The sequence below is a fragment of the Aulonocara sp. 'chitande type north' Nkhata Bay genome, linkage group LG1 (genome assembly GCF_057382095.1).
Source record: "Aulonocara sp. 'chitande type north' Nkhata Bay isolate Kocher_YH1m ecotype deep benthic linkage group LG1, A_spYH_male_GT1.1, whole genome shotgun sequence".
NCBI classification, from domain to species: Eukaryota; Metazoa; Chordata; class Actinopteri; order Cichliformes; family Cichlidae; genus Aulonocara; species Aulonocara sp. 'chitande type north' Nkhata Bay.
Window position 1 is genome coordinate 31,122,109 of NC_141344.1, and position 20,836 is coordinate 31,142,944.

Consider the following 20,836-nt stretch of genomic DNA (forward strand, 5'->3'; position numbering starts at 1 on the left):
ACAACAAAAAGTTGTAACGTGAGTGCACTGCTTCCCCTGAAAATTGTTACAAACATAACACTGGGTATAACAGTTGTGAACAAGTGAACATTTGAACATTTACAGTTTCAAACAGTGATTAAGTCACATACAGGACCTTTGATCTGAATACAATCACAAAGGGCATGATAAGGAAACCATGACGTCCCTTCTCTTCTTTTAACAAAAGTTTCTCTCAATCTGTTTTTGTCAAAACATCGTAGGAAAATAAAAAGGGAACAAATCCTTGTTTTGCCTTAAGCTTTTGCATTTATCGACTTCTATTCGTGCGTCACATAATCATTCATCACTTCAGTTCAATACAATGTGAATAATCGAACTAATGATTCTTCTTCTTTTAGCACTCTAAGGGGAGAAAAGTTCAAAACCCACAATCAAGCCAAAAACCATCTATAAAAACTTTACTTACTATAAATAAAATTCCCATTAAAAGGAATCAATAAATAAATAAATTCACTTTAAAAAAAAGAAAGAAAAAAGATGATCGTGTAAAGTGCTTCCATGTGAGGCAGAGGTCACAAAACAAACTGAAGAAGTTAAATTTACGGCCAGTGAGATTCTTAGCAGGCGGACATTCAGGCACCGCGAGCACAACTAATAACTCCTCAAACTTCCTCTTACAAAAAACAGGCAGCACGCTCACATCCACACAGTTTCCTCTTTTCTTTTTTTTTTTTCTCAATTAGCTTTCAAAGTCAGGCTTGTGCTGAGGTGCCTCTGTTTCTATCTTGACAAAAATGACTTGTGTTTGGCAGCTGGTTTGGCTCGGCAACAGTTGAGTGGCTGCTCAGCTGACTAGAGCCTCGCCTCGGGACAGAAGCTTAAAGTGTGCAGACAAGAGGGAGACATGGCTGGAGCCTCACCTGGGGAGGAACACGGGCTTTTGGGCCAGATGCTCACGCAGCTCTGGGGATGAGGAATCTGAGTTCAGGTACCTGCCTACGTAGTCTGACCACTTCTGTGGAGGACAGAGCAGAACAGCAACCAACCATGTAAATAACAAAGACATACATTTAGGTTCTGTATGAAAGCAGGTTGGAGGTTATAGCCTTTAATTCTGGACCATGTGACACTCCTCAGAGTGTCGGAGGGTTTAAAATCATAGGTGCACAAATTAATAGCCAACACTAGTTTGCAGAGGTACATGTGTATGTAAACCACCAAGTACAAGGAATTTATAATACAGGAATATGATTAAAAAGTTTAAAACCAAGATGACTAGTGCTTGACTATTTATTAAATTGTAATATCAAACTATTACCTGATAACTAGTGCTATACTAAAAATTCTTGAAGGGCAAAACATATTAAGAGATACACGAAGCAATGCCACCCCAGCATCACATATACTACATGTCTACTTAATAAACTGCTGTGCACATGAAATGCATTTTGTGAGTCTTACTTCTGCCTCTGCAGGCTCATCAGAGTTTTCCTCTTCTGTATCCAGGAGCTCTACTGCCAGACTGACAGAGGCTTGGTTCTTCACAAATATCATCTGGATAAAACCAGACAACACACACAGAATTAGAAAAAAATACTGAGGGAGAAAAACAAAATAAAGTCAGCCTGTTTTAAAATATAATTATTCATTTCCGTGCTGTGTTGTACCTTGAAGCAGTTCTCATCCGGCATAAGCTGTTCTGCTTTGCGCTGGTATCCCCCCTCTGCGGTGGCCCTCAATGCCTGTGTGGGCAGTGTGCCCCCCGTGGCTTTATTGGAACTCTCGCTCAGATACAGGTCCGTCACACGCACAGACACATCATCAGTGACAAGGTGCTGGAGCTGTAAGAGTAGGTTAGTATGCAACGGGTGTGTCCACATCAGCATGTAGAATCAAAACAGCAGCACCTTCAGTGACTATAGATGCGTACATTTGATCATCGACTAGAGGCATTACTGAGTTTTGACGTGAGGAGCATGTCTATTTTATTTTCCCCCTTTTTCTTCTCCAAATTTAAGAACGAGCCTACAGCTCGCGATGCCACTCTAAGGTTAAAAATGTATTTTTTACCTTGAAGACGAGCAAATAAACAAATTGGTAAACAAATAGATGAAATAAAATGAGAAAATCTTAAAATGTGCTGACCTGCCGGACAATGCTTTGGATGAGTTTATCCATGGTGAAGGCAACGTAGGCATGGACCGTAAACATCTCCCTCAGGGAGTCCTCATACTGAGCCGGCTCCATGTTTCCATCCAAAAGATTGCGAACCATTTCCAAAAATACTGAGTAGTAGTCCTCCACATCAACATCCACTGCAGACAGAAAACACACACACAGTGAGTAATACATGGAGGAATTGAGGAGTATGACGCACCATGACTGAGAGGGTTCATAGCAAAACGTAACAGTTAAAAAAGTCAGTTTCTCACTTACTTGGCTCCTTCATCTTCAGCTGGATGGCTGGATTTTCGTTTTTCTCCCTTTTGAACCCCAACACTTCTCTTTCCCACTCTCGTTCACGAGCATCCTCTTCGATCTGCTTCTCAGCTTGCCCGTAAATTCGTAGCAAACGAGAACAGAGGATGTAGTGAAGACGAAGGAAGACATACCAGTAGTTGTTCACGTAGAACAAGTTGTAGGCATCGTCAGTTCCCCGGAGCTTCTGAGCTGCCGTGTTGCTGAACAGGAGCTTGGACTTGGTTGGGCTTCTGCCTGGCAGGCCATTGTGTTTCTTGCTGTCATCTTGATCCATCTCCGTGTCTTCGTCCTCTTCTTCCTCCTCCTCCACATCAGAGAGCTCACCTCGCTGTGCAAACAGCAGGTCGGGGATGAAGTGGTGGACTATCTGTTTGATCTTGCACTTGTCTTCTTTCTGGATGCCGACCTGTCTTTTGACGTGGTGAATGATGAGGGAAGCGGCATCCTCGAGGATCTGGCTGTCGTCGTAGGTCAGAGTCATGTGTGGGCCATTTGGTGGCGGTGTAGCAGACTCCTCTGATGCCCGCTCCTGGCGCTACAGGACAAATACAGGAGCATTTTAGACTGTAATGTTTTACGAAATTTACAGTTTAGCAAAATACATTAAAACCATTTACCTGTTGATTTTTATTTACAATTAGAGAATCATAATATATAACAAAGTGGAGCATTATTGTTTGATTCAAGGATAACTGCGGCCATAAACTTAGAATCAGTCTAGATTTATTCTGCATTTATAAATGTCAAATAACAAATAATAATATTGTTTAAAAACAATTTACTTACTTCATCATATAACATCTCAATTTCATTGAGCATGGTCTTTGAGCGTAATACTTTGGTGTCATTCTGCTTGAAGTTAATGCCTTGATGGTCAAGTGACTTCAGGTAATACTTTTCATTCTGCTCCCGCCAGATTTTGTTGAAGCCCCTTTGGGCTTCTCTCCACTCCTCATCCTTTATTTTTAATCTGAAAACAGAAGAAACAGATGTTATAAAACTGTAAAGGTGTGAGCTGAGGAGGACACACTAAAATCTAACTGTTACCTTTTTAGAACTATGGGGACGGACACAGCAGGGTTCTTCTTGAGTCCTTCAATGATGTCTTGAGCTTTGTCCCCATATATCCGCTGGATGGCTTTGCGGTGAATGACCTCTGAGGAGCCACCCATTGTGTTGTCCAGCTTGAAGCGTAGCTGCTCTTCTGCTGACATACGAGAGAGCCGTCGCTGCACTGTCTCGAGGGCTCGGATTGTGGCAAGGTTGGTCTCCAACACAATATCCAGCTACAAAAGGAACAATCACATTCAAATGAATAATTTCAACAGAACCAGATTTTGAAATGGGCACCTGGACAGTTCATGTGGTGTGAGATCTTTTCCTGTGGTTTTTTGACTCCTGAGCAAATCGCATCACACAGACATTTATGTAAAAGATACATATTATGTAAAAGAACCTCCATTATTCCATCTTCTTAACCTCTTCTACATCCAAGGGTCTTATTTTCATTTGGAGCGTGGGTGGACTGAGTATGTTTTACCTCAAAGCGCTCATCTTCACATCTGTAAATGTGTTCCTCATATTGTGTCTTCTTGGAGCTCACAAATGTGGAGTCCTCAGACCATGAAGGAAATGACACCCATGTGTCATTCAAAACCTGCAACAGGATGTTACACCATGCAGTGAAAACACATTATTGTGACTCTAAATATGAGATGCATTTCATATTTATGTAGCAGTAAAATAAAAATGCATGAAACTTAATGTAGTTAAAAATGTCTTGATTGTGTGGTGAAACACTGGGTTCAATAACATCAGTTGATCAAAGAAATCACTCATTATCTAAATTTAAATGGCTAGTTACAGCCAAAAACAGTTCATGTAGTTTATAAAATTAAAAATATGTTTTTCAGTAAGCAGATCATATCCTAACTTATTATCTAGACACTTAAACATAATAAGGTAACATTAAATGTAGCCAAACAGTTCAATGATCGCTAACACTTCCACCAACTCACTGATCGACTAAGAACAAGATTGCTGGCATCTGCTGTCTGCTCAAGCCATATTTAACTACAGGTACCATCTGAACTTTACATCAGTTTCTGCTCCAGAGCACCCTGTGTGGGCCAAATACATTTGTTGTTGTACCTGGTGGCCCGAGGACAAAGGATAAAATGTACACTGTAAGACAAATACCTTTATTAAACCGAATTCCTTTAACGACTCACCTCTCTGCACAGCGGTGTTCTTCCTGTGCATTTGGGCTGCTGGAAACTCTTTGGCAGCGCTCTATAGCTGGACCCCAGCTTCTTGCAGGAAGAGTAGTCGATTTCCATGGCGATACCCTCTGTGGCACGCTCCTTGGGTAAACTCTCTGCATGGCTCGACTCTCCGTGACTGGACTCTCGGTAGCCCAAGAAGTTTTTAAACCATGTAAAAAGCTCGGGGAATTTTCTGTCAGTCATGGCACAACATATGTGAAATACAGAGTTATTGGTGCGGTTAGGGTTTAAATGTTAGCAACATATTTCAAACAAATGCAGGTGGTTTACTGGTTTACATTTGGGTGATTAAAGTTTCATTATGTAATGTTATGTATCAAAACTGTTTGATTTCAACTCAAATCTGACTTATTGGCAAGAAGAAGAAGAAGAAGATAAAAACTCAAGAATTACGTACTGAACCAGTCAGTTACAAAATTGGACTACAGGTATGCCCCATTCAGTACCTAAAAACTGTATGTTTAAACTCACCCAAGAAATGGGATAACTAACTGGACCAGCTCAGTGCGTGAAATGACTTCCTGGTTGAAGATGTGCAAGCAGCGTAGGAAGTTGTCATATGCCTCAGAGCTTCGAAGAGCCTTCTTTACCTGTTAAAGTGTTTGCAGCCATGACAAATAAAGCAAAATGAGATTTAGGCTACGTCCACACGTACCCGGGTATTTTTGAAAACGCAGATTTTTCTATGCGTTTGCACCTTTCGTCCACACGTAAACTGCGTTTTCGGTCACTGAAAACGGAGATTTCTAAAAACGCCTGCCAGGGTGGATATTTTCGAAAACTCAGTTTTTGCGTTTACGTGTGGACGAGAAAAACGGAGAAAACGCAGCGTCAAAGGTGTGCGCCTTTTGTGACGTCACACTTTGCGCCACGTTATTGTTTCGGTGAAATGAATTTCTACAATACTGTTACTTGTACTCTCTGCAGTGTTTAAATGCTTACATATACACACACCGTTACTGTCCCTCCACACATAGGACTGGGTTCTGCTTCTATGCCCCATCTTTGTTTACCATTTCCCACCGAGGCTTCTAGACTTCTGATTGGTCAACATTTCTACATGGTTAGGAATATATCGCCACCTGTTGCTCTGGCATGTTCCTAGCAGCGTTTTCCTTCATTTCTGCCTTTATGTGTGGACGGGATTATTTTTTAAAACGAAAAATCTCAGTTTTCAAAAATACCCGTGTACGTGTGGACGTAGCCTTATTTTCATCACAGATCAGTGCAAGTCTTTATACAAACACTCAAAATGACAATACTGACCTTCTCGAAGAACATCGTTTCAGTGCTGGTGCTGTGTTTGCTCACGTCACTCATGACGTTCCCTGTTATTTTAGGTTTCTTCTGCAATGGTGTAAAGAGATGTTGACTGTTGGAGGCCCTCATATCTCTGAGTCTTGGGTAGATTTTACTAACCCTAATTGCCAGTTTGTCTGATGAACTTGGGTTGTACTACTAACACAATCTAATAAACATGTTCTGTAGTAAATCCTCTTTTTATGAAATTACAGATGTTTTGCTTTTGTCAAAACTGTCTGGGGGCTGATATCTGGAGTCAATGTATTGTCCATACTTCTTAATTGTAGGCTTTCACTGATTGAAACAAAAAAGGCCTGTTTCCCCCTACATGTAATGCATACAAAATATATGAAATATTACCTTTCTGGTTTAAAGTACAAACAGCTGAATATATGCAGAGTCAGAGAGTAGATGGTTACATACCTTGACAGGTGGTGTGGTACCCACGCCTGAGGGTCTCCTGATTGGAAGGCCGTTCTGGCTCAGTCTCTGTTTGTTGTTCAGGAAGTGTCTCTTTACTGTGCCACCATGATCATTACGGACTGACTCTGCCCTGTCTGGTGTTGCTTTGCTCAGTAGCTAAAAAAAAAAGGGCAATACACATGATCTCAACAAAGCAAGACAACAAAATTAACAGTATGCAAAGAGAATTATGTAACAGGGCTCGCAAAATCGCTAGCCCGATCCCGGAGCTAGCGATATCTCCGGTCGGGCGACCAAAATCTATCTCAGCCCCACCCGTTGGGTTATCATATAGCGGGGCGGGGCTGAGATAGATTTTGGTCGCCCGACTGGAGATATCGCTAGCTCCGGGACATCGGGCTAGCGATTTTGCAAGCCCTGTGTAAATACCATTGATTCGATTAAGTGAACCAGTGCTTTTCCTTCCAAGCTCTATTTTTATGCTTCAGTTCTACCGGAGTAGTGATGTGTGATTCTGAGCTAAAAATAATGCATCATACACTGGGCCTCTGTGCACCTATTGTGTGACTCAAGCCCTTTAGCACCAGCTCCTCAAACCAACTCTCTTCTGCTTGTTTTGCACAAACACTGTAAAAACAAAAGAAAACTGTAAACATACTAAAAAGCAGTTCTGTGGAGTTGAAGCTGATTGTAGTTACTAAGAGCTCATAAGTCCCTCAGCAGCTTTCTGTCAGAAATGTGCCTCCTGAAAGCAGGAAGCCAAACGCAAGAATAGCATATAACAGCTAATGAGTTTTCAGAATAAAACACTATCTGCACTGTAAGAAATCTTATGAAGGACAGAACAAAACCTTGCAACAACCTAGACCTGAGCTTAGTGAATTCCCTACGCTCGAAACAGTATTCGGGAATATTTTTGGAAGCACGGATGCACCGTCCAGATCTTTAAAGACCTGGAGAATCCACACCAAGGTGCACCAAAGCTGATCTGCCAACACGTGGTGGCCCAACACAATACTACAATACTTTATGCTGGTTTCTCTTTTAACTTGGCACCCATCTGTAAATCAATTTCATATCCAATGCAAACAAGTGGTTTTAAGGAAAAGATCAAAAGACAGACAGTTACAAGGATCCAGTAACTCCTAGTCATACCACGTATATTTGCAGGGACGTTTAATAAAATAATTGACCGTGATGTCTGGAGACTCACCACTGAGCTGTTGGCATCAGGCAGGAACTGCCCGAACTCTGAGAGCAGGTCCTCTTGGTTCTTGAAAAGTCTTGCAACTTGAGTGTAAACCTCCTGTTCAGTCAGTGCTGGGGTGTAGTTTCCTCCAGCTTCTTTAGCATTTCGCTGTTCCTTCTAAAAATATATATTTTTATAAATATACAAGATATGATATAATTAAAATTTACTTTCACGTTTATTTTTGCAGCTGCATATATCTTATAATATCTTAATAACAGTTTAATGCTGTGTATATTTCCTTGCCTGGTATGTGTGCAGGATTTCCAGGAAAGCTTTGTAGATGTCTGGCTGACCTTGGAAGCGATTTTTGATCTTGTTGACATAATTTATAGCATGGTTGAACTCCACGGGTTGGTTGTTTTGGATAGGTGGCCCACTGGATGGTGTGCTGCTGACAGGAGTGTGGGACTGAACTGAAGGAGAGCGGGGCGAGGCGTAAGATGGGATAGATGGATTGGGTTGGCTGGTGGGTGTATGGGCTGGAGACTGAATTGGCTGTTTAGAAGAACAACAAGTGAAAAAGGTCATTTAATGCATCTGTCATACTAGATGTAAACAAATAAAGAACATCGTTATCTACCTTGCTGGTTTTATTTGGAGCAGGCTGGGCAGGGATAAGTGGTTGGGTGGTAGTAGTGAGTGAGCCAGCCTGTGGCAGACTCTGGTGCTGGTGGTGGCTGGGGGCAGGCTGGCTGGGTGCTCCACTTGCAGGGATGTTCTGAACAGAAACACCGTGTGGTGTGATGTAGTGGATCTGATTTGGCGTGGTCACATTGACTAGATCGTTGGTTTGAACTTCAATCTTGTATCCAGGTGGCAAGAAAGTATTGAAACCCATGATGAGGTCTGGGTGGCCCTTGAAAAGCTGAGACACACGGTTGATGACTCCAGGAGTGTCAATGCTGTAGTAACAGAACAAGTTTTGGTACTTTAGTTTCTGAAACACTGTTATTTGGGTTCATAGAGATCACTTAGGTGTCATGGTAAAATACCAGTTTTTCTTATCAGATGTTAAGAAAAACTGGCAATAAAACAAAAACTCACCTCTGCGACTTGAACTCTTTCATGATATCAAGGAAGTCATTATAAACTTGAGGTTGATTCCCAAACTGCAGTTTTACTTGATCCAAATAAGACAAGGCATCTTCAACCTACAAAAAGAGAATGGAGAAGATTGTCAGATGATCACCACCAAAATGGCAAGACAGGGCAAAGGCAGAGAACTTGTCCCGCTGGTGCTCAGAAAACAACCTGAAGCTGAACATCTTTAAAACAAAAGAGCTCATAATGGACTTCAGGAGGCACGGACATTCCTCTGTTATTATAAATGGAAAATGGGTGGAATCTGTCTCCACCTTCAGGTTTCTGGGCACCCACATCTCCAATGATCTCATCAGGACCCACAACACCAACGCCTGGGTAAAGAAGGCCCAACAGCGGCTGTCCTGAGGATGAATAATCTGGACCAGAAACGGCTGCTGGCCTTCTACCGCTCCTCAGTGGAGAGCGTGCTCTCCTACTGCCTGGGTGTTTTGTACGCATGGGCCACTACTGAGAACAGTAAGGCTGTGGAGAGGGTAATTAACACCCTATGCCACCTTTCTGAGCCTCCTGTCTCAGAAAAACCAGGGCCATCACAGGTGACCCCTTGGACCCCGCCCACCACCCGTTTGACCCTCTGCCCAGTGGTCGGTGCCTCAGGACAATCAGGTCCCACACCTCCAGACCCACTAACAGGCCCCCGCCTCACCAATCTGAGACATGGTCTGAGTAACCGTCAACACTCAGGCCACTCACATATGGACCCTATTCAGATCGAGTCTTTTCTTTGCACTACCTCCAGTCACTATGCTCTCCATTGTGTGCCCTTCTATTGTTTTGTACATATTCCTCTAGTTTGACTCTTGTTTGCTATTCATTCCTGATATCGTTGCTATGTATATTTTTTTATCCTGCACAGTTGGCATTGGAGCACCCATTATTTATTGTACAGTAGGGCTGCCACGATTAGTCGACTATCAAAATCGTCGACAACTGATTTAATAGTCGACGCGTCGTTTGAAGCTTTGTAAGATCCCAAAAGACGCAGGAATAAGTAGCAGGATTTAAGAGTGTAACAACGGATTTAAACAGAAGATGGCAGCACTGCATGTACAAGGATGCCAGCTGCCGTTAAACCCCGAAGAAGAAGAAGCTGTGTCCCAGAATTCATAGCGTGGCCCAGCTCAGTTTCCAAAAATGGCGGCAGCTAGTTAGTTTTAATATTACTCTTATTATTCTTTCTGGGTCACAAAATAAACGTTTAACATATTTTCAGGCGAGAATGTAGCTTTGTAAACCTCAAATATCTGCTCAGTTTATCAGGACGCCACATATTTTCAAAAGCACTCCGACGTTTTCGGAGACATCTGTTACCCACCAGCTCGATAGCTAGCCGGAGACAAGGCTCACTAGAACCGGTGAGAACACCGGACTCCCGAAAAATTGTTTTCAAACCTACCGCCGTCTTTTGCTACTCAGGTTAAACATGATATATAAGTCACTTAGATAACTTAAAATGTTATTGTTTGGCTTTTTTTTTAGTATTTTATTTGTTCCTGAGTAAATCGGTTTGGCTGAGATTAAAGTAATTGCAAAAATAATCGGTGACTAGTTGACTATCAAAATAATCATTTGTGGCAGCCCTATTGTACAGGTACAATGAAAATATAAGGGCTACTCTATTCTAAAATGGCAAAATCATATAAAGCTGCTCAACTATACCAAAAACTTAATGATTGACTAAATTAACTAAACATTAACTTTAAATATAATTCCATTGAAAAACAAAAATCAATTGAAAAGAAGTGCCCTGACTAGGCTTTGTTTTCTGCAACAGCTGATTTTCACTGGACCGAAAAATACACTGGGATATATGATAACAAGGTGGCAAAAGACTTATGTGTCCCAGAAAACCCGAACAGAAGACTCAATATTGACTCAACTGTGCAGATGTGTTACCTGCTGTGCATCACCCAATGTGGTCTAGGTATATGACTTCAAAGGCGTAGAGACAAAGGTCGCTGCAGGCAATTTTTAATAATCCTTTAACAGCGTCAACCTTCAAAAATATTGTGAATTTTTAGCTCCATGTCTATAATCTCTCATCTTGCTGTATTAACCAGGGACTTTGAGCTTTTAGAGAGGGGGGAAAAATGCTCACTGGTGAAAAGGGAAGTGGTGCACTTGATTATAAGGGAGAGGGAGAGAGAGAAAAGATGTCCATGTAGCAAAAATGAATGTTAAAAGTAATTGTTTCATCTGATTTCTTTTAAACTGCTGGAAGCCACAGCGGTAATTAATTTGGCATTAAAATCCGACTAATCGCCCAACCATATAAGTTGATAAGTAGAAAAGGTTTAGGATGTTGATGAAAAGATATATATAACAAGCACGCCAGCTTCAAGACTATTTCCCTTTTTAGCCGTTGTCTATTGGACTTTGTTCACCTCTAACGAAGGGTGAACAATGTGTATGTATCTGAATGCCTCCTGTGTAGAAAGATGATGCTTGTTGCTGCTCTACAAAACATACTCCTCACTCTGTCCTTTCAGCATGCAGACACAATGTAATTTTAAAGGCATTCGCTTTTTGCCTTTGTGCACTTGGGATGAACAGCTGTTTTGGTTTATTCTGGTCCTCATGTTTTCATATATGTGGTGATGTACAGATACCTTCAGCCGCTGAAATTGCTGCTGTCCTGTGGCTGAAGGCATGGGTGCAGGTGGATGAACATGACCTTGGACCACTGCAGGGCCCTGTGACGGCACTGCTAGAGCGTGTGAGTGAGGACCAACGTGTGGTGCTGTATTGTTGTGTCCATGCCCATGTCCACTTGTGCTCTGAGGCATTGCAGAAACCTTTGAGGAACAAATAGATATTTTATATAATATAGACATTTAGACAAGATTAACCATGTCACTAGCAGTATTGTAAATATTACAGATTACATTCTTGCAAAATAAAGGTAAAGAAAATCAAATCAAAATGACACCTACTTCTTAAACACATTGTTAAATAATATAATATAATATATATTATAGGGCTGCTCAATTAATCGAATTTTAATCACGATTACGATCTGGGCTTTCAACGATCATTATAAATGACTGAGTCGATTATTAGCACCTCCCTCGTGCTTTACTCTCGCGCTGCTCCGTGTGGCAAATCGAGTGCACCTCTCTGCATTTCGAACACGTGTCACAACAATTAAGAGGACCCGAGGGAAGCTCCGAAAGCTAAGCAGAAGTTATTTGGAGAGGAGAGTGACTGCTGTTGGTTGAAAAGAGAGGTAAAAAAAAACTTCAGTGGTGTGGAAACATTATGGGTTGGCGGAGTCAGACGTGGATCAAGTAGACATAGTGTGTAAACTTTGCTACAGTGTCGTAGCTGCACCACAGAGCAACACTGCAAAGTTCACTAAACATAGATGTTTACATTTTTCATTTATTTTTTATATTGCAAACATTTGCACTGTTATCAGTATTTGCACACTATTTTATATTATTTTTTGACAATCTTTAAAGTCATTATTCAATACATTGTTATTGTTAAATAAATATCGTCAAATAATCGAGATCTCAATTTCAGTGAAAATAATCGTGATTATAATTTTTGCCATAATCGAGCAGCCCTAATATATATAATATAAACACTTCTTCAGGTATCTGTGCAGATTTATCATACCTGGTAGCCCTGGGGAAGAGAGTACTGGATGCTGGTCGATGGCTGCATCTTGTCTGCAGGTGCCTCTATTACAGTAGGGGCCGGGGCAAGGGCCCGGTGCTGGAAGTTTTCTGTAATTCCTTGTATTTGAGGTCGGCGTAATAGCTGCTGCTGAGGCGCAAGTATTGGTTCCTGGTCCTCCACACGCCTCTTCATTATATACACATAGTCAAAAGGGCTAGAGGGGGGTAAACAACAATGGACAATTTACAAGCTGTTAGCATTTGCCAATTTTTTTTTTTTTTTTTTAAACACACCCACATTTTATTTGTGTGTGTGTGTGTATATATATATATATATACACACATATATACACACACACACACACACACACACACACACATATATACACACACACACATATATATATATATATATATATATATATATATATATATGTATATGTGTGTGTGAGAGTGTGTGTGTGTGTATATATATATATATATATATATATATATATATATATATATATATATATATATATAAAATGCAACTTACAAATGGAAACTGCAACATGCTGATTAGCATTTTTCTCTCTGGCTAGCTGATTGATTTAGACAGTGATCTCCAAAGCGGTCTAACATACCACTGCATGTGATTAAATAGATAATAAACTGGCCTGCATTGTTTTAACAGTGACAACAACAGTAAGTACTCATTCATTCACAATGGTCAAATTAAATTTGAGTTTCACAACTCAAGCAAAACTTTTCTCACAAGTGTCACACAGATAGGTAATGGCAACAAATATTAGGACAATTGTTGCAAAGTGGCTTAAGAGCTGGGCTTTAAGCAGTGGCTTCCAAACAACACTCCTTTGACATAATTAAGCTCCGAATGTGACACCAATCTGTTTTGCTTCATTGTGCTTCCTCAGTGTACACAGAGGCTTTACAGGACTTAAGCTAGATAGGTTAAACCCAATGATATTTGGTGGTCTTCTGAGAGAACTAACAGTGGTGTGAAAACACACCTTCTTTGACAGATATAGTCTGTGTACATTTTTTGGCTGAATAGTCCTGATTTAACTGATAGATTAATTCATCAACCATTACAGTGACATATTTTAATTAACTTAAATAATTCTGTATTTATTTATTACTGAGTTATTATAATAAAAACAAATGCAGATACCAACGCACTCCACCATAAAAGTAGTAGTAGAAAAAAAACAAAGCTATGAGCAAAAGTGATTATTTAAGGTTGTCCGTAAATAGACATGCCATCATGTTCAGCAGACTGACTGTGGCGGCTGGCTAGGGGCCGTCTTTCAAAAGACATTAAGACAGAGTGACGCTGCCAGAGCTGTCATTGAGTCGACTCAGTGAGACAAATGATAATGATAACGTTCAATGCACATGTATTATGTGCATTTTTTTTCTCCTGTAATATTTTTTTTATAACACAGGTACAAACCTATTGGTTATGCCATTCATTCTCCTGTAAGCATTCGTCGCATGTAAGACTTTAAGCATATGCGAACACCGCCGATGACTAGACTTTAAGTTAATATTTTTACGTTTTATTTGTATATTTTACAACTTAAAAAATACACGGGGGTGTGGAAAAAACACGTTTGAGAAAACGTAACAAGTTAAACTTGTAGCTGCAAGCACAGCGCCCACCATGAGTATACAGTAAAGAAATTTATCGACGGTTCCTAAGCAAACGTCACCGCATTTGCTAAGAGGAGAGGAGACATTGTGCCTCACTGCCGCGCACAACCAATTTCGGAAAACACGGTGACTGAGCGTACGGTCTTCATTCGCCGAGATCGTGTCTGTAGCGTATCCAGCTTCAGAATTTCTATGCCGAAGCGCTACGCAAATACGGCAGATAGTCAATTGTGTCGAAACTGATTAAGTAGGACTAAAAGAAACTTGAAATTTCGCCGACAGTCAACGTTTTGCAGGCATGTAGGCGCTGTCTCTCTCTTGCTGGCTGTAGCCCTGCCGTATCCCCTCCCCCTCTCTCCCAAACACCGAGCTTGTAAGGCTATCGGTTTTCGGTGAGCTGACCGCTTTCGCTAGTCAGATGGCTGACGTTGACTTCAGTTCTAGCTTCAAAGTTATGTGGAAAGCAAGTTACCCTCTGCTTCGTGCAGACTGACAGTTAAATGTTAGAGAAAAAACCGGAACATATCAGTTTGTCACAGCCGGGTCTTCGTTAACAGCCCTCAGTAAACGGGAGTCTCAGTAAAACATTAGACGAGCAAAACATACTGGCTACCTGACGTTACCCTTGCCGTTGGGTAGAAGACGTCGAAAAGAAAACAGCCATGCCTAATCGCATCAGATAACGCGGCAACACAGTCGGTGGCTTAGTTTGTAGCGTACGGGGTACCGGTACAATTGGGGCAGTTGAATTAAGTTTCATGGTCAGTAATTAATTTGGCTATGCTAGGTGGTTAGCTCAAGAAGAACACCAGCTAGCCAACAAGCTAACACTTCGCACAGCTAATGCAAATGTCGCATAAACGGCAAGTTAAGCTAGAAGTTGCAAAAATGATTTTTTTTCCTCCCAGCCAAAACTACTTATCTGTCAGTTACGTTACTTTGACATCACCCCGATCCAGCAATAAAAATCAGTTGTAGCAAGAACAAACTGTGATCAAAAATACATGTTGTCAGGTTAGCCTGTAAGCTAGTTCATGGTCGCCGCTCTTAGATTGCTAACCTAACCAGCGACTTGGTTCCACTGACTTGTCGACACTGCAAGTTAACGCAACCGCAAATAAACTCCCACACTATTCTGCTATAACACTAAACTACACCAGCAACAGAAAGTAATCCGCGTTGGCTCACTATTTGGAGACTAGACAAGGTTATTTAGTAGCTAACTGATTGCTATGTTAGCACAACAACCAACCCCCCTCATCACTACACTCTCCGGCTAGCCAGCTAACACCACTTTAACTTACCTCGGGGAACCGCCACCAGCAACAACTTGACCCACCAGTGGAAGGGATCTCGACCAACACGCCGCTACTCGTGCATTCACCCGACAGTGGAAAAAAAGCGAAGTTTTAAGAAGTAGCCGTAATTGGAAATGTGGAAAATCAAACTGGCCGTAGTGGCTACGTCGCTAACAACAGTGTGTGTGTGAAGCGCTGTTCCTTGAACATAGAGGTGTGTCTATTGGGAAGGGCGGGTTGGTCTCCTCCCAGTTTGAACCGGGATTGGTCAGCACTACAGAATGAAAACAAATACAGTTAAGGCTGTGGGCCAGGCCTGTACCATACCTTTGGTTAAAAGCGTCTATGGTCATGCCAAGTGCAGGGTCATCAGCATGCCATGGACGGCAGCACGCCTTCCATGGCATTACGTGTACGGCACAATATACTGAATTCAACAGATAAGCTCAGTAACTTTCTTGTCAGTTACAATGACTAACGTATACAGTTAGTGCATTTAATAAGTATTTATTTGCACTGATATTTAGGCTTATATATGTATTATTCTACAACTGATTCTGATATGACACCACACATGTGTTGATAAAATAAGATATGGCTAGTAAGTGTACCTTAGAGCTAAATAATTTAATTGCACATACTGATCTCCAAGGATGAGGACATATTTACATACTCACAATTAAAATACCTGTATAACCCTCCTACTTGCTGTTCTCTGCCTCATTGTTAAAACCACCCTGGAGATTTTTCTAATACCACTGATCTTATTATTAGACCTAGGACCTTGATTAGTGCTCCTGGAAAAAAATTTTTTTTTCTATTTTTCTTTGGCATCAGTAGAGATTGATTAAGGGGAAAAAAGTGGCTTCTTTTCACAAAATCTCCTACAACAGCTAGGAAATCGATCCAATACCAGTACAGCTTTCATCAAATAATAATTCATGCTTTATTCATATTGGCAAACAAACACAGTTGAAAGGCCTTATAATAGATTAATAAAATAGAACTGTAAAAAGGAAAAATTATTAGAAACATGGTTAATAATAATAACTACTTAGCAACATATTTATGTTATTCTAAAAACATAGATAGAGGATAGAGGAATTAAGAAAATTCTATGCAATCTATTTCTTTTCCCTTTGACAGTATTTTGTGTGATCTCACTTTAATGTGGGAATCTGAAACAGCTCAAAATACACACTGGAATCATTTGTGTGATTCTATCTCTAAATGTCCAAAGGAAACGAATGAGGTGCTCCCTAATGTGACAGATAACTCCAGATGCAGGATCAGCAAAGGAGCATTTTCTGAAGAAATATGCTGAAAGTTGTCAAAATCACTCCTGTTGCCAGAGATGAGGCCTGATATGGAGCTGCAGTGGAAGAGAGATGAGGTCAGTGAGTTAAGTTTACAGTTAACACTGTGCACTTATTAACATTTAAACATTAAAAGCAAGATTATATAATTGAATATGGTAATATTTTACACATTTGCCTAACAAGTGAAAGATCACCAGTTTGACACTTGGAAGGGATACAAATCTCTTTGGGACTCCTTAAAGAAGGTAGAGAGGGGCGGATCAATCAAAAATATTGATAGTATTGATTCCAACACTTGTATCGGTGTAAGGTTGACACTAGTGTGATAGGATCGATACTTTGTTTCTATCCTTCAAGTTCAGTATGCAGCCCACTGAACTGTTTTATGGAAATGAAAAAATGTACATCAAACATGCAACTTGAAAAACTTTAAAATCTTTTTATGTTGACTCTCACACTTTTTTTATTTAGAGCCTGTAGCACATTTAAACAACAGAAGTTGACCCAAAGTACTTCAGACACAGGAACATTTACATTTTCTTAATTAAATGTATTAAAAACGATGGAAATATTAAAAGTTGACCAACGCTTAATTAAATGTATAATTTGCATAGCCTGTAAAGCACTTTTGTCATCTTTGACTTGAGTGTGACCTACATGTTTTAATTTGCTTATATTTAGGCACCTGGCCAGGAATGAATAAGCCAGTGGCCCTGAAATAAGCCACTGCTCATTACTTTCCTGAAAATCAAAACCACTGTTGCAGGAAACCCAAAAGGTTAAAACTGACTTTTATTTTCATTAATATTGTCTTTTACATGTTAGTGAATTAATGTTTAAAAACAGAGGAGAGGTTAAGTCTTGTTTAAAATAAATTGTCTTACCACTTCCTGCGGTGTTATGGACAGCTGTAGTAGTTGCAGCTGTAACAGCTGGAGTTGCTGATGTACTTGCAGTATTGGTTGTGATACTGGTTGCAGTAGTTGCAGCTGTAACAGCTGGAGTTGCTGATGTACTTGCAGTATTGGTTGTGATACTGGTTGCAGTAGTTGCAGCTGTAACAGCTGGAGTTGCTGATGTACTTGCAGTATTGGTTGTGATACTGGTTGCAGTAGTTGCAGCTGTAACAGCTGGAGTTGCTGATGTACTTGCAGTATTGGTTGTACGAGTAGTTGTAACTGTGGCTGTAGTAGCGGTTGTTACATTAGTACTTGTTGTATTTGCTGCGGTTGTTGTGTTTGCCACGGCTGTTGTGGTTGGAGCAGGAGTGGTGAGCACAAGGCTCACAGGTCCTGATTTGACTGTGTAGCTGCTGGTGAACACACTGCCAACCAGGGTGCTCTGACTCCTGGAGCTGGTACATAGATTTGGGCACAACAGAGAGGGCATGGTGGTAATGCACAGATTGACTGTGCACTGGACATACAGCTGTAAACACAAAAAGCCACACTTAGCAGTGTTCAGATTAAAGTATTTCACACTATCGCCACATAGAGCACTACAGCTGTTTACGAAGCATTAATACTGGAACAATTCTAAAGCACAATCAAGACAAATTGCTCAGAACAAGCCAGCCACCACACATGATGTGTGCAGTGGTCAGTACATTTCCATAGCATGCTTGATAGCACTTACTGATTAGTAAAATTAATTTAAAATCTGCAATTTGCTTTAGAGGTATTTGGTAACTAATCAACATATTGTTCAAACATTGAGCAGATGATGGTGCTAGCTACATAAAACAAAGTCTCATGGAAATCTGTTTGGCCCAGTGGGATAGAACCAGCTACACCAACATTTAATTTTTATTTATTTATTTGTTTATTTTTGCATCTGAGAATGTAATAAATTTAAAAAAGCGGAAAACAGCAGATGTGCAACTGAACAGGAGAAAAATTGTAGGGATTTCCCTAAAACTGGCTTCCAAACTAAAAATATCAACTTTATTTTAAAACATAAATAAGGTAAAACATACATAAAAATAAATCGTAATTTTAATTTAAACACAATGTTTTTTGGAAAGCTTGTAAAATTCATTTTTCAAATGCTAGAACTGTTAATTAAGTAAACAGTTATTATGAGTTATTATGACTCCCGTGGCTACAACACACTACAAAACTCACAGGGGCTTGCATCACTTTTAAGGAGCACCTCATTTGTCAACTTCCCACTCGACCATCACAAATTTGTTTGAAAACAAAACTGAGGGCAAAAATACACTCTTAATAGGAATCATGAAAAACATCATGCCACTATTGCTCTCAGATAAGTATTTGAAGGGAAAACACCAGGGCTGTTTTAAATGTTTTTCTAGCACCGTTTTTGTGAAGCCCCCTTTTTAAAATTCAATTATCTAGAAAACTACTTGAGCTAGATCCTTTCACCTGACTTGAACTGCACTAAATAATATCATCCTCCTTGTATCTGACTAGTTGTAAACAAAATATCACCCCCTGCGTACAAAACGGTGGTTTCTGCTGGAATACAAATCAGCTGTCGGAGATCAGACATCCAAATATTTAAGGGACTTCAAGCATCCTTCATGCTCTCCTAGCTTGAGCTGCGTTCCTAAGTGTTCTTAGAGACAGAAATTGTGAAAAAAGCTAACTCAAGTAGTTTTTAGAAAATTGTCTAAAACAGCCACAGTAATGCTGAAATTTTGCATAATGCCGTTTAAGAAATGTATCTTTAACATTGATTTGATGAATTGACATTGAATGACCCTGAATACTTTTTGTATTTTGCTGGTCAAAATGATTTCTTTCTCAGTTTCAACTTTTATTTGAAACAAGCCTTTGGTACACAGAAAGAGTACAGCAAAGTGACACTTATGCTTATGTGTGTGTTATATGACATCACTTACAGTTGTTCCATTGGTCTGTATTGTACTCAAATCAAGGCGGTAAACCCTGGAATTATTTTGGGTAGTAATAATCTCTAAGGTGTTGCTGGATGCCAAGCACCTGAAAGAGAGAAATGCGACTGCTATTTCAGTTTGTATGATATGCTTCATGTACTGAAAACAACATTTCTTTGAGAAGATTTTCTAAGAGCATCTGTCCTCTCCAAAGTGGTAACTTTGAAAAAATGACAGGACACAAGCTGAATGTTACTGACCCTTGTTCTAGAATAGGACGGCTTATTGCAAAGTCCTCAGTCTCAGACTCGATGCAGTCGTTTACTATCATCTCGGCTCGAACCACACTGCAATTGGACCTGACGTAGAGGTCCAGTTGTTTGATCCTGGATCCACTTTCTTCACTTACACTGGTACTGTTACTGCAGTTGCTTCTTGTTTCCGAGTCAACAGCTCTACGCACTCTTTGTGGTGAGTTGACGTTAGAGCGAAACGTGGGATTTCTGGTGAATTGTGCCAGGGGCCCTGTTCCTGGGAGGTAAAATTCAATCCAAACACGAAACTCACCAAAGGTCTCTTTCTCTGTGGGCATCTCAATTGAAGCATTTGGGCCCTTGACCTGGACTCCTGGGATGCGGCAGGCCAAAGGCAGGATAAGTAAGGGCTGGCGGCTAATCATAGAGTAGGGACGCACGGTTTTCAAGGTGTTGGTGTAAACCAGCTCTGGGCCCGAGTGCTGGGAAAAATTGAGAATGAGAAAAGAGAAAATGAAAATCCAAACAAATAATCTATCACTGCAAAATATCTTATCGTTTGAGAAATCATTTTTAATATAAGGCCAGAAAATCTATTTTGAATAAAAGGTTTCCAATAAGTTTCATCTTCTGTGTAACCAGATGACAAAGCTTCAAATAAGGGAAATTATTTTTTTAAGAAAAGACAGATAAGTTAAACTCTTGGTCTACTGCAGGTGACTCTGTGACACTGCTCGCTGGAAAGTTTATTTTAACACCTCAGCTTTTACATATCGTCTCCCTCCTTTATAGCCTGAAGCAAACATGAGAAGGATTTCTCTTATTCTCTGATGACTACTTAATTAAACTTTACAGCCTTCTTTTTTTATCCCACTATAATTTCACTGAACAGCATTATCCAGCCTTACAGCACTAATATTACACAGCATGGATGTGTCTTGATAGATGGAGGCAAATTCTTTTTCTTTTAGCTGAACAGAGGTCAAGTCCAGTAGGCAATATA

At 40.3% G+C, this 20,836-nt stretch overlaps 2 protein-coding genes and 1 long non-coding RNA gene across 7 annotated transcripts in view; 1 reads left to right on the forward strand and 2 right to left on the reverse strand.

Annotated features, from left to right (window-relative positions):
* The window catches only part of LOC147339358 (paired amphipathic helix protein Sin3a-like), a 20,035-nt gene extending 4,284 nt beyond the window's left edge, over positions 1-15,751 (reverse strand). The window contains exons 1-19 of one of the 4 annotated variants that reach the window (XM_086293489.1): positions 15,731-15,751; positions 12,451-12,667; positions 11,439-11,624; positions 8,770-8,876; positions 8,306-8,627; positions 7,969-8,220; positions 7,687-7,839; positions 6,474-6,629; positions 6,015-6,095; positions 5,220-5,338; positions 4,695-4,920; positions 4,004-4,120; positions 3,511-3,749; positions 3,250-3,433; positions 2,419-2,998; positions 2,128-2,297; positions 1,650-1,823; positions 1,444-1,536; positions 903-997 (exon numbers count right to left, since the gene is read on the reverse strand). In XM_086293489.1, coding sequence (XP_086149615.1) covers positions 903-997; positions 1,444-1,536; positions 1,650-1,823; positions 2,128-2,297; positions 2,419-2,998; positions 3,250-3,433; positions 3,511-3,749; positions 4,004-4,120; positions 4,695-4,920; positions 5,220-5,338; positions 6,015-6,095; positions 6,474-6,629; positions 7,687-7,839; positions 7,969-8,220; positions 8,306-8,627; positions 8,770-8,876; positions 11,439-11,624; positions 12,451-12,645 — 3,449 coding nt within the window. In that variant the 5' untranslated portion in view covers positions 12,646-12,667; positions 15,731-15,751. Of the gene's footprint in view, positions 1-902; positions 998-1,443; positions 1,537-1,649; positions 1,824-2,127; positions 2,298-2,418; positions 2,999-3,249; positions 3,434-3,510; positions 3,750-4,003; positions 4,121-4,694; positions 4,921-5,219; positions 5,339-6,014; positions 6,096-6,473; positions 6,630-7,686; positions 7,840-7,968; positions 8,221-8,305; positions 8,628-8,769; positions 8,877-11,438; positions 11,625-12,450; positions 12,668-13,905; positions 14,483-14,577; positions 15,155-15,409; positions 15,652-15,730 lie in introns of those variants that run through there. The other 3 variants (XM_086293508.1, XM_086293517.1, XM_086293500.1) reach the window with 3 other exon arrangements.
* LOC147339359 (uncharacterized) overlaps positions 14,242-20,836 on the forward strand; it is a 14,242-nt gene continuing 7,647 nt past the window's right edge. Inside the window, exons 1-2 of the long non-coding RNA XR_015129181.1 lie at positions 14,242-15,617; positions 16,644-16,796. This is a non-coding gene — a long non-coding RNA (uncharacterized LOC147339359). The remainder of the gene's footprint in view (positions 15,618-16,643; positions 16,797-20,836) is intronic.
* The window catches only part of LOC147339360 (uncharacterized), a 14,560-nt gene continuing 9,939 nt past the window's right edge, over positions 16,216-20,836 (reverse strand). For both annotated transcript variants that reach the window (XM_086293539.1, XM_086293530.1), the window contains exons 13-16: positions 19,840-20,315; positions 19,586-19,685; positions 17,607-18,150; positions 16,216-16,775 (exon numbers count right to left, since the gene is read on the reverse strand). In XM_086293539.1, the coding sequence (XP_086149665.1) occupies positions 16,693-16,775; positions 17,607-18,150; positions 19,586-19,685; positions 19,840-20,315 (1,203 nt within the window). In that variant the 3' untranslated portion in view covers positions 16,216-16,692. The remainder of the gene's footprint in view (positions 16,776-17,606; positions 18,151-19,585; positions 19,686-19,839; positions 20,316-20,836) is intronic.